The sequence below is a fragment of the Ascidia mentula genome, chromosome 5, assembly GCF_947561715.1.
Source record: "Ascidia mentula chromosome 5, kaAscMent1.1, whole genome shotgun sequence".
In the NCBI taxonomy this organism is placed as follows: domain Eukaryota; kingdom Metazoa; phylum Chordata; class Ascidiacea; order Phlebobranchia; family Ascidiidae; genus Ascidia; species Ascidia mentula.
This window is the reverse complement of record NC_138570.1, coordinates 14,209,020-14,222,295: the sequence shown is the minus strand read 5'-3', so window position 1 is coordinate 14,222,295 and position 13,276 is coordinate 14,209,020. Positions and strand designations below refer to the sequence as shown.

The window sequence follows — 13,276 nt, the reverse complement described above, 5'->3', positions numbered from 1 at the left end:
CATATCAAAACCACTATCGTAAGAAACTTCTTGGGTAAATAAAGATTAGCTAATGTGTGCTAGAAACGAGATGCCAGGGAAAGGCTATGACAACATATACCGGGCAAGCTACAACACAGACTCGATAACCACAAAAATATTTAGAACTTTGCCAAAGGGTTTTATTTTCAATGCCATTTGTATTCAATCTTAAAAACCATCACCAAATAAGCTAAAATTTCGCCAAGCAATGTGTTCTGTAACACAACAAACTGGTCTGACTTTATTGAACGCTACCCTCAGTTGAAAGCAAAAGACCCTGAATCTAAGCATCTATGTTTAAGTCTCCTGTCCTCATCTCAACTGAAATCGCATGGTGAAGTTAAAGGGAAACTTTCAAACGCACCAAAGCAAGAGCTTGTTTCCTGCCATTGACGAGCGACAACCGAGCAAACATTCGGCTTCCCAAGCCACACGAAATACACGCTCGAGTAAGCTGGAGGCTTTTGGTGAAGCCACAATGTACCGACGGGAGGTGTGCTTGGAACTGGCGGTCTGCTCAATGTAGGCGATCTCGCATTTTAGCGGCATCGTGAAAGAATGCTAAAATCGGCGATGACGTGCGGTTGAAGATCCGTTATCACTACTTTTCAAGGTGAAATTGGCCTGCGGCTTTGATACAAACGATCCTCCCACAAGTGAAATGGAACGATTGGCCACGGGTGAAATACTTCACTAACTATGGAAATATCGTCGTTTTCTGCCACGTGATAAATAGCCTGCGCTGCGCTGACAGGACAATAGCTCTCAAAATTGGCGATGTTGCCTATTTTGGAGCATTAGCATTTCTATTGAAACTTACATGATCCACGACTAGATTGCATTCTACCTATAAACTTTTTTGGGTATAAGGCTTGCATAGTTCAAAAAAGCTTGCAAAAAACTAATTGCAAGAAATTGCTCAGTTTTGATTTAGCTGTCAACGTGGGAACATGTCATACCGAGTAAAACAACTCACAAACGTGTTTGAACATGGGAACGCTCACTTGACTTGGAGGCTGTCCTCAAACCGCAAGTTATCACGCTTGATGGGCAAACAAAGTACCACTGCCACAGTATCCTGTCTTGCTGACTTGGGGGCGCAAAGTCTATTAATGTCGACCGTCGCTGACTCATTATGGCAAAATCTCCTTTTTCGGTGACAATTACGCACTTGAGTTGAAAGTTTTTGCCGAGGGGCGGCGACCGCGTCCACTTAGATACCTCACGGTGCTCAGTGCTGTTAATTACACATTTTGCTGTAATAACCATATGCTTCACCGAGTACTCTGACACGAGCTCAGCCGTGAGAAAAGTGGATTCGAGTGCTTTCACAGTCCAACTTCCTGGCTATTAACCGCATAACACGACAGCCCTTCTTCAAACCACACCTAGAATCAAAGATCACACCAATCCTGGCAGAAATTGTGCCGCGTTTTGTTCCGTCTTTGCCCGCCGATTGCTTGTGCTTTCGCTCGATGTGATTCAGTCCGGCTCGGCGGCCACACGCAGCTTAACGAAAAATGCACCATATCGCGCTATTTAACTTGCTCTTTTTTCGTTGGCGTTCCAGCTGCTTGTGTAAATAGAACGCAGCACATTCAATGGAATGTTCCGACGGTTTCCTGATTCTACGTCATAGTGACGTAACAAGCAAAATTACTCACGCAAGGTTTCGCGAACTTTAGTTTCAAGGGACGTGACCCGTCGACTTCAAACGAATTCAAAGAAGTTTTTCAATGGTTTGTATGTAGATTGTCGTCTGCAGTAGTCTGCGCCAACTTGTATCACGCACAAGGTATTTTGAGAGAAGTTATGCGCGTTGACTGCTTTAGGTTATGTAGCTTATGCCATACGCAAATTATGTAGATAAAATTGTCGAACGATTACGCTTATTTTGCTACCACAGGAACGTGTCCCGGCGACTTTTAGCACTTTGGGTTAGCTTAAGATATTGATCACGTCGCCCCGGAAATTATATGAGATAAGAACGGAAGCTTTAGTCTCGAGGAGTCTACAAACTATACTGTTGACAATGTACATCAAACAACATTGATTAATTGCCTGTTGTAATGCACAGCACGGTTGAATGCACGTCCGCCATCTCTTACCCCCCACAGAAGATATTACACTCCCGTTCCAGGAAAAAATATGTCACACCAATTTGACCTTTAGGGTTCCAACAGGAGTTCTTACATGTTCCAATAGCAATATGATACATGTCGGGTTAAATGGCAGCTATGATGTAGTTTAAATGTGGTAAAGTATGTCACCCAAGCAAAAGACCTGGCATTGCAAATCGTTTGCACTTGAAGTTAATACCGCAGTTGCATTGCATGTTGAATTAAGGTCGAATACCAGGCAAGTATGCATGAGACTTCGCCCAATTGTACCGCATAAGTAGTGTACTTATTTTGCCACTTATGCGTCTCAAACAACATGTCGTGCAAGTTGCCTTAATATCGCCAATCTAATCACTGTGACATTTCCAATTTCACTTGTTCTTGCGCCTTAACCACGTCAATCTTAACTGTAGGAAGTTCGTCGTAAATTGTAAATGACACATGGATTTTGCGTCATCGCCTATTCACATTGCAACGATTAACGAGCGATTATATAGTTAATTTGTGCCTCGACCTGGCGACGAGAGCGCGTTTGTGCGCAGTCAGCGAATGGCTTTTCACTAGGGGCCTCTTGAGCAAGACTACAGTGTATTTTTAAAAAGGGAAAGGTCCTTCAGGAGCCGCCTGATGATAACTTGGCACACTCCAACCTTTCGTGAATTTGACGTCGGTACACTCGTTGCTGCCTGACATCAAAAGCGGGAAGCTCACTGTTACTGTTATGATGGTCGAACATCTGTTAAAGTTCGAAACAAAGTTGACCATGGGAAATATAATGTTGTTGCAAAGTGTTTCAAATAAAATATTCAATTGTAAAACATGCCAATTTCTTTCAGTCCAACAAATATACAAACTCTTACCTACATTCTTTAAAAAGGATGTACGTCAATTCGTCTTAGCCGTCATAAACACTTATGTTGTATAACGACTGAATCGTCAACCATTATATAAATAAATTTTGCCAGAAAAACTTTGCATTTATTGAACACTAAGTCAGGTAGCGTCAGCAACAAATTGTTTACTCAGGAAAACATGTGTGAAAGGAATAATGTACAGCATGCGTCGCTAACCACAGGGCCCAAGAGGCATTTGTAACTGCGGGTCGGTTGAGAAGGAATAACTAATTGGCCATAATTTGAAGACGCCTCATAGCTAGGACTACATCAGGGTGCGCACTTTATCCAACACAAATAATTGTCGAGGTGTCTTTTGCGAACACTTGTAAGTGTGCATGTTATGTTCCTAACGCGCACTTAACATTCGTTATTTATTTGCTACAACTTGAAGGTCGGCAGATAAATATATACTACCTAACGTTAAACCGGCTACCATATGCAAAAACGATCTTAAGTATTGACCGAAGTAGTTTTACGAAAAAGAGAAAAACATTTCACCAAATGCCAAAGTATTGACCACCTTTATTTATCTTCTACAAGGTTCATCATTTCAAAATACGACATTCGCAAATCTGCCAAAAATATTGCAGACCCATCTGCCAAAGCAAAATCCCAGCTCCTCACAACACAAGGCAGGTGGTGAGCGTTTAGATCCATGTTGACGGAACTTTGGCAACTCTAACCGAACCAGAAGGCGGCAAAAGCAAACTAAGGCTCTGGCAAAATAAACAGTGTCGTGGTGACCGATTTGCCCTAGGAAACCAAAGCTGCGGTTTGAGCAGTGGCCACATCTTGTAATCACATTGATTTTTACAAGCACTGGAAGTTGTAAATGTGTTGGAAGAAATGTCAACATCTTTAGCTAACGTAGTTTTTCCATTTACTATTTTGAAAAGCTATTAACAGCTGCCAAGATACAGGAAGTTTCAATTCCATTGAACTTACGCTTATCGGAGTTTGCAAAACTTTTTTCAGATCTGCAAAATTATTAGTGATGCTGTTACCGCAGTCGGGCCATGCAGGTAACATCCATTTATTTCACAAAGACGGTACATCGTCTCCTACAACTTATATATTTCGTATAGGCTATCAACATTTTGGTTATTCGTTGAACTACCGTTTTGCTGAGCACGTTTAATGTTTGTGTGGAAGATTATTATTCTCTCACCACAGACGCTGCAACAGGAAAACAATTTGCTTTTTTCTTTATAATTCCGTCTTGCAAGTAAGTGTTTATTATGCGTATTAGGAGGCTAATGTTACTGCATGTGACAGGGACCATACAGTCTCACGAGGGGTCAAAAAATCTGCAACTTCGGCGCGTTTCCACGCTCAGGGAATAAGGAAGTATTCTTTTGCGGCCTTTCCTGGAGTCCATCGGTTATCCAATTACGATGTTGTGCCAAACCGATCGCTCAACGCAAACCGTCTGAAGCAAACATTGCCAAGCCTTGTTTGAGGATACATGGTGATTAAGAAGCCGTCCCTTGGTAAGCAGCAGCGAAATGAGGCGAGAGCTAATTGCCACGAGTCTCGGATTCCATTGCTTGCATGACGGGAGGGTTGCGGTTTGGTTAAGCCCGCCCAGTCGAGACAGAACACGATCCAGGGCCAAGAATCTCGAATTATAATTTTTCCTCTGCTGAATGGTTCCAGTTACCCACAGATGCGTGTCTCCACCTTCATGCAGCGAAATGTCGGGTCACGAGTACTTGACCTTGGTATGTTCAAAGAGTAACTTTCGCTTTGGGAGGTGTGCGGGTTTTTTTAACTCAATACTTTGAGAACGCGAGAAAACGGTGATGTTTCAAGTCACATCAGTTCACGTCGCGTTGCTACAAACAGCAGAGGTCAAATTCGGACGTGAGTTTGAAAATTTAGATCGTTCTGCGTGTGAGAATCAAAACGACTGGAATCTTTTTAATTTGCTTGTTTTAGAATTTGACAAGCCCCTGGATTCAAATGAAACTAAGTTTATTGAGAAGAAAGTTATGTGGACTTGTGGGCTTCCCCAAAAAATATTAGTGGGTGCATAAAAATTTATTGTATGTGATTCTGAATCTCCACCCTGATAAGTACGTGTTAGTTTTCGTTTTCCAGGGATGTCAAATGCCCCTCTCTGGACCCTCATGTGTGGACTCTTTGTAATGTAAACAGAGCCCTGGTAAATGGATATAAGCTAGTCCCAAAACATGCCTATTTTCGATTGCAGGTCATCGATTTTTCATCCAAACGTGCTATTTTGCATCAAATGGGTGTTGTTAGTTACATGGGGTATTATGGTGGATGTTTTACTGTGTATTTGGGCGATCACGTATCAGATAAACCAACAAAAAGATCGGCATTCTTGTCTTCGAAATCGGCATCATGACCAAAACAAATCTCAATTTATCTACTGCGTCATCAAATTGCAACTTCTTTGTTTTTCAACCACCCTGACTGTTGGTGTTGGGAGAGCTGCAGAGCAATATTCGTTGAATGGCAATGTGGTTATAGTAATGATTCATTTAATTCGCTTAGGGTGAGGTGTTTGGAGAAAGTAGCACGCAGCTGGCAGAGACACAAATACAGTTCACACACCGAGTATTGACATTTTAGCTTGGTGTAGTAAGTCGGCGCCAGCACCTAATTAAAATATTCTGGTACCGAACAAGCCAGTTTGATTCCCGTGTTTTGAAGAATTTTCCGTCCTATTTCACTTCAGGCTAATATGATACAACTTATTTAGAACTCGTGAAGTAAAAACACAACAGTGCTCTAATATTTTTACTGCCCTATAACAACGTGTTGTTCTCTGTGGGCACCGCATGAAGAAAAAAACTCGTGTTGTTGATCGTGAATGGGCTGTCAATAAAAAGGACGCTTCAAAAGGCACGTTTTCCTTTTATATTATGAACACACTCGAGTCGATAAAGAATATCATCAGCATTTTCTTGAAACACAAGCAAGGGTGTACGACCCGGGAAGTGAAACCTGTAGCTTGCTATGGAAAACTTTGCTTTATTTAAACTTTGTTGGGCTTGAATTATCAACACATGCTCAAATGTCGGGAAATTCTCCCAGAATTAACACCACAGCAAGTCGGTAACGAAAAGGCAACAACAACAGGTGGTGCAACGGGTCAACCTTGCACGGGCGCAACATTCATTGCGACGTCATCGTGCATTCGGGTCACGGGGTCGATGACGCAGAGGAGGTTAATTCCAGACAGGCCGAGGTTCAGAGCCCTGCGCAAAAAGTTTAGTCAAATTCTAGCCTGACAAATCATTGGGAAAAAAGTTGTCTGCACGAAAAATGCCTGGGAAATAATGTTACGGCTGTAACAAGAGGAAATGATTCATTTGCAAAAGTTTTCCAAACAAGTAAAAGTTAGTTTTGTAACGTGTGCAAGTTTATGTCGGATACCGTCATGTATTTTTGATTATCACTCTTTCAGAATGGAAAGTAAAGACATTTCGGACTGTTCGCGTAATTTTATTTTGTCCCAAATTGTGCATTAAAGTGTTTTCTGAAATGAGGTTTTTGCGAATAAACTTATTTTTATGAAAATCCACAATTTTGAACAAGCGCAACGTCACCTCACCCCAACATAGACGATTCTTTTGTTTTTATCCAGTGCAGGAATAGAAGAAGTGTTACGAACAAATTGTGACGACCCTGCAACATAAAAAAGCGTTATGGCGCCACCTAGCAACGGATTTTTTCAAAGCAAGAATTTAAATAAAAATAATATTGACACAAGTGAATTATGCAACCAACACAACGCTAATAATTTTGTATATTTACCACATTTACAATTGTGGAAAGTGTCATGACCAGACTTTCCAACGTTCAACTCAAGTTAGAAAGAACAACGTATACACAATTAACCTAAAATTTACTTTTGTACCAAATTATTCACAAAATTTACTAGTTTTCTTACAGGTGGTGGATTGTAAGTAGTTTCTGCCGTGACCAGCTGATAGTGGGGTGGGTGGAATTTGGTCTGAAGAATTTGAATTTTTGTTTCAGAACCAAGATTTGCTTTTCTTGGGGTTTGGAGGAAAAATTGGGACGTGAAGGTTTTTCCTTCTGGGTGCCTGAAATAAAAACAAACTTTTATTATTTCAAGCAATGTGGAGCCAATAATATGAATCTTGCAGCTTATACACAATTTTATTATTTCAGTTTGCCGCCAAAAATGGTTCAATTTTTTGTAGTCTGTTATGCCAAAAAAAGGAAGGACAGAAATGCTGTAATATTGCAGACCCACAGCATAATTTTTCAAGTATTGTTATATTGCAAAAATAGGAAGCCTATATTTTGATGCAAACAAATTTGAATTTACAAAATATTCTGGTTCAATGCATTTAAACAACTTCTCAGGTGTAAGGCTAGTAGCAGCTACACATAAGGTTCAGTAACTTCACCCCAGTGTATGGATTGGGTAATAACCATTAACAAATTTGCTTATAATTCTGAGAACAAAAACAACTGGCCCCGTATGCAGTTTCAACATTTTTACCAAAGACGTTGTGCCAGAAAGTTTTGCCATCAACAGTTTACACCTGTGTGGGGAATTTACAACTTTTAAAACCTGTTATTCAAAAAGATATTAACATGATTTAACCGCAGTACGAAGAAGAAAGGTTTAGCAAATGGACAATTGGTGGTGCAAGTTGATACCGTGGGTGAGGTGGAAGGTGAGAGTCCATGTATGTGCAGAACATGTGCATAATGATGGCAGAATCAGTCACAAGGTCTTCGCTCCATTCCCTTCCTTTCATTTTCCCCCCTTTGTCCCAGCGGTATTCGCTCATGTAACCACCGGCCGCTAAACCTGTATGACAGATAAATTACTACATCTTAACATTGACCATAAAATCTGCCTTCACACTTTTGAAAAACATTATAAATATTCAAGAGAAATACTTAGACACCCCATGCACTCAAAGTAAAATTCATGGCCTGTAATATTTATGCTGAAAGTTTACAAAAACAAAAAGTTATGTTCTTAATTGTGAATGAATCATCCAGAAGTTTTTCAACAAAACTCTTTTCAACTTTTATAATGTAGCATGTGACATTTTAGTGTTTTCTGATATGAACACCATAAATGTGGTTTGTGTACTTAATTGAAAATTTACTTCTTAATCTTTCCACCAGATACTCTTGATTCTGTGTCATTTCAAGGTATGGCATGATCCAGGTCAGGCGTGGTATTTGACTTGCCTTGCTTTGTTGTATCTGCTTCAGTGAACTAAGGCTAGCTTCCCCTATCTACGAAAACAAAAAAGCATGCCATTTGAAGCAAGTTAGTGAAGAAATGGTCCATGGCAAGGCAAAATTACATTGTTAATTTTAGCATGCAACAACATATATGTACCTGAACTTCAGGACAACCAAGGTGCTTGAGTTGATCATTAATTTTGTTAATTTCTTTCACAATTCCACGTAGCACAGTGATTGTTATCCATCGTCGCAGTCTCGCAATCCACTCAACCAAACATGTTGAATCAACATTGGCCTGAGTCCAATACTAAAAAAGATGTGGATTTTTGTTGCACAAGAACGGAACATTATCTTCTTACAATGGAAATAAAAAGTTAAACACTATGCTGTTCATTATCAAAATTTTTGCAAAACATCAATACAAAGTCTAATTAACATACCAGTCACAGGCTATACAATGCTAATAATTACAACTGATCCTTTTGTTAAGTCGCATACCTCAAGTGTAGCCATTTTAGACGGGTCATCTTTGTTTTTACTTCTTGTCGGTGATTTGGGAGATCTAGTGGATAGCTAGAAAAGAGAAATAATAGTGTTAATCCTACACTATACAGGTTTCTGAATTCAGACAATTTAACAAAATTAGGAGTTATGGCAATTTGTCTAACAAACGAAAATATATTTCCTGTGTTTAAACTTCCAAAGGCCAATAATGGCAGTCGACTATGACTAGGATTAAGAAATTTGTATTGGAACAACTCAAATAAACTAGTTTTGCTTTGTACTTTTTTAATCCTAATTTAATCCACTTACAATAGAAGCATACAAATACCTGATATACATTTTTTCCAAGCTCTCCACTATAATCATGAAGACTTGAGTTAAAACTCCAGAATGCCTGACCCCCACCAAGTGATGAATCAAGACCATCTACAAATTACAACACCACAATCACAAGCTCAAGGTACAAAATATTAAACAGAACAACATTTTTCACCCAATCAAAATAACTTACATCTGCTTTGTTCCTTCTCCACCTGTGACTTGAGGTAATTGTTCAATATTTTCTTTTCAGTGATGTAGTCATCACTTGACACTAAAACATATTTCACAAAAATGTTTAGAACAACTGCCTGTTTGTTTGCAAAGCGTACAAATACAAAGACATACAGAAATGCACAAAACTGTGACGAAAAATGTTGTTTCAAAAGTTTTGAAAACCAAAAATCTTTTCCAAGGCAAGATAAATCAACATGGATGTTAATATTAGAATCATAAAGTACTGAAAAATTATTTTTTGTCACTGGAGGCTTACAATTTTTTTTAAGTTAATGAGAGCTGCAGACAGGGTGTATACACGCACTGTTTCGACCTGTAAGGTCTCATCAGTGCAGCTGTTGATGTGGCACTGTGCTAGCTGGTAGACTAGCAGGCACACAGATTTCCACTTTGTGGTACCTTTCGGTCAATCGTCGATATGTTGGTTACCAAACTAGGTAACAATCAACACAGACGAACCACATGGAGCGCACTATGGCCAAAACAACTGTTTGGGATCCAATAGCGCTATCGGCTCAGCTTTTTTTTAAGTTGTTATTTAGACTAGCATGTCTGTCCAAAAATGCAAGATCACTAAATATTCCTACTAAAATGAAAAAAAAACAGAATATATATTTAGATAAAATATGCATGCTTCTTAAAAATGAGCACGTTTGTACTTGGTGAGATGCTGCTCAGAAAAATAAGCTCAAATCTTGCAAATAAGCATGATATCCTAAGTATAAGGTTTTTCAGTAATCTTACATGGTGCATTTACAAATGGGGATCTTCTGTGTCTGAGAAATGGACTTCCTCCAGATGAATCAACATAGCTATTGGCTTCAAAAGTTGGACCCACAGGACTTGCCTAGTATTTGTAATGTTATTACAACACATACATGGAGTCTGTTTTATGTTTATGCAAAATTACCTTTTGAGCATAGGAATGGTCTAGTTGTGGAGAATATTGAGACAAATTGGTTGTGTTTGCAAGGTAACCTGGTGTCCCAACAGTTGTGTGGAATGAAGATGTTGGAGAGGGTGAAGGACTACATTATAACACAGATACGTTAATACCTGTGCTTATCTCGTAAGCAAATGCTTCAGATAACTAATAGAGTCATTTATAACTGTTCATTGCAAAATATGGATGTGTAAATTTATAGCATATATATACATTAAATTGATATTGTTTTGCATGGTATATACGTAGGTTTACAAGCTTCGCAGCCTAGGCATTGCAGCCTAGCTGGATTAGCTTTTTCCTGACAAGTTGGAGCATATCTGAAAATAAAACTCACAATGAAGTTAAACTCACGACCCTCAGCTAACCAGGCCAAATGCTCTCCCAATTTAGCTGCAGGAGCTCAATTGCATGAAAAATTGCTACCATTATACAATAATATTTCTTTTTGAAATTAGAAAAAATATATATATATACCAGTGGCGCAACTAGCGGAATTTAAAGGGGACAGGCAACGACCACCGATATCATTTGTTTCAACTAAAACGACGCTTAAATAGGTCAAAACGTAAAAATAATAGTTCCATTGTGAGCCAGAAATTACATTTTTATGGAACAGTTCCATTATTAGAGGTATTGTTTTGTAACAATTACACTTTAGCACGCTTGAGCATATTTTCTCGCATGTCGTTCTTTCGACGTGTCTATATAGGTTACTATAGTATACTCTGCTTGACCAACTTTCGCGTCAGTTTCTTCTGTAACTACATCAGTTAGCCTCAATAACAATGTCTTGTCCACCGAAGAAAATGAGAAAAATTACGTCATTTTTTGTGGTGACGTATGGAGTAAATCCTTAGTAACAATCGAAAGATTACCGCCGTTTAGTAAATGTGAATATGATTTGGCGCTGTACCAACATACGCAGACAACAAAGGGACCTGGCATGCCGACAAACCAGCCCCCCTAGTTGCGCCCCTGATATATACATATATATACATCAATAACATTATCAACAGATTTAACCTTTTACTTTTTGTATTTAATAAATACCTTGAATTATATGGCAATCTGCCAGTAAGGGGTGTACTTGTCTGATTTTGAGGAGCCTTGATCAAATTTGACAAACTAAAACTTTGGGAAGTTTTTGCCGATTGTGGTGTTGTTGTTGATTGTATAGGTATTGGTGATCTTGATTGAAAGTTAGGGTCTGAAGGATGTAAAAATATCCTGATTATTTATTGTAGCCTATTTGCAGTTTTTGCCTGACAAAAATAGGTATATAGCCTAAAAGGTATCCAAAACAACTGACAAAGTGATGGATGATCAGCGTCAGATCTTTTATTTAATCAAGACAAAATAACAATTTCTTTGTGAGTTATTTTGGATTCCTAAAAAGATAGGACAGATCTGTCTGTACCACCTGGCAAACAGGCTGATTACTGTTGTTTGAATGACATTTTTCATTTATACATGGTATTGATTATTTCTTTTTGCAATGACCAAATAGTAATATTGCATTTCTTGACAAAAATTAAACTTTTCAACTGACCAGATTTTTTTATTCCCATTAGTCTCTTCTGCTCAGGGGAGAGCACGATGCTAGAAATAGAGAAGGAAGATTGGGCTCCTTGAACAAAGTCAACCAGAGCATTAAGCAGAAAAAGAATCGCCAAAGCAAGGATTCCATAAACGATCAAGTCACTTTTAATGCCCAATATCCGTTGCACAGTTTGCCAATTTCTAAAAATTCAAAAGTTAAAGTTTATATATTTTCTGCAGCCTTTTTGTCATTTAATATAAAACGTTAATTCTGTATCTTTTTATTCTTTCATTGGCCTTTGAAAGTAGTATTATCAATTTCCTTAAAGGTGGTAAACTAAGGCTTGATTACACAACGATTTAATACTTACACTTCATAAAACAAAGCTAAAGCGGCAGCAAAATTTACAGCTGCCCAAGTGAAAAGTCCTTTTCCTTTTTTGACGTTTGCTTTCCGTTGAGCTGTGTGATTGACAATGGGGCTAATTTTTCCGGCTTCAATGGGCTTTCTGGGTGGTGTAGCAACAACCATGATGACTGTGCCTTGCTTTACCTTGTGTCCGGCGCGCAGTGTATAGCGAGGTTTACACTACAGCACACAACACGAGAAAAATAATAGCAACAACTTCCCGCGAACTTAAAACTCAGTCTAGCATGACGCCTTGTTTACATCATGGAAATCCTAATTTGTGTTCATTTTAGACGCAGAAATGAACTTTTAATATTAAGAAATACTGAATTTAACCAGCACAACACTGTTCCAGCAATGAGAACTTAGTGGAATTACGGGATTGCTTAAATTGTTAACCGTAATGTGGAGACACATATTTGCACTGTTTTGTGTAATATCCCTATTGGAGCTTTATTTGCTATGTAATGCTGTATAAGCATTGAATACTAATTATATGGTGCAAGGGTTATATATATTTTAATCTACATGCAGTATAAAGCACAAGGTTCCCATAAAATTGAGTTTTACCAAAAACTTGAAAATTCTTTCGGACTGGACTTGTTGTTTTTTTGGGAAAAGGAAAAGAAAGTTTTTTCACCTGTAGCCTAAAACTGCGTTAACATTGGAAAGAGATTCAATAAACGGGGAATATTTCGTGAAAAAGTTCGTCTTCATTTATTAAAAAAAAAAATTAATGCCAGGGGTGTAGCCTATATACTCGGGAAGATACTATTAAACTGGGTCACAGAGTTTTTGCCAAACTTGATCCACATGTAAGCCACAGAAATCTGTGCGAATATTAAAGCTACGATTTACGCTGACTTATATGTGGATTTTTGGCAAGGACTTTGTGACCCGGTGTAGTATTATTTTCCATATTCTCGTCGCAACAGAAACAATATGGCAAATATTACTATTTAGAAGTTACGTCATTACATAGCATAGAGTTTTGTCACAGTCCAAGTGAATTTATCCTAAGATTATCAAAGCTGATGTACTGGGCTGCTCAAAAGTCCTAAAACTCTCAGCCAAA

The 13,276-nt window shown here is 38.6% G+C and overlaps 1 protein-coding gene across 1 annotated transcript; it reads right to left on the bottom strand.

Annotated features, from left to right (window-relative positions):
* Nucleotides 1-5,908: 5,908 nt before the first annotated feature.
* LOC145902663 (transmembrane protein 209-like) lies at nucleotides 5,909-12,412 on the bottom strand. Its single transcript, XM_082990720.1, has 14 exons — nucleotides 12,164-12,412; nucleotides 11,803-11,993; nucleotides 11,304-11,460; nucleotides 10,218-10,335; nucleotides 10,052-10,154; nucleotides 9,264-9,344; nucleotides 9,081-9,178; nucleotides 8,747-8,821; nucleotides 8,403-8,555; nucleotides 8,164-8,296; nucleotides 7,703-7,856; nucleotides 6,960-7,116; nucleotides 6,621-6,694; nucleotides 5,909-6,264 (listed from the first exon to the last, which is right to left on the bottom strand). The coding sequence occupies exons 1-14, from the start codon at nucleotides 12,322-12,324 to the stop codon at nucleotides 6,159-6,161; spliced, it is 1,761 nt and encodes a 586-aa protein (XP_082846846.1). The 5' UTR covers nucleotides 12,325-12,412; the 3' UTR covers nucleotides 5,909-6,158.
* Nucleotides 12,413-13,276: the final 864 nt, after the last annotated feature.

Bases quoted from the DNA above. Each gene is read 5' to 3' on its own strand.
- LOC145902663 (XM_082990720.1), bottom strand. From the start codon at position 12,324: ATGGTTGTTGCTACACCACCCAGAAAGCCCATTGAAGCCGGAAAAATT. The intron at 10,155-10,217 runs GTAATTTTGCAT...TACAAATACTAG, and splicing joins ACCATTCCTATGCTCAAAAG to GCAAGTCCTGTGGGTCCAAC. The intron at 8,297-8,402 runs GTACATATATGT...TTGTTTTCGTAG, and splicing joins TTGGTTGTCCTGAAGTTCAG to ATAGGGGAAGCTAGCCTTAG.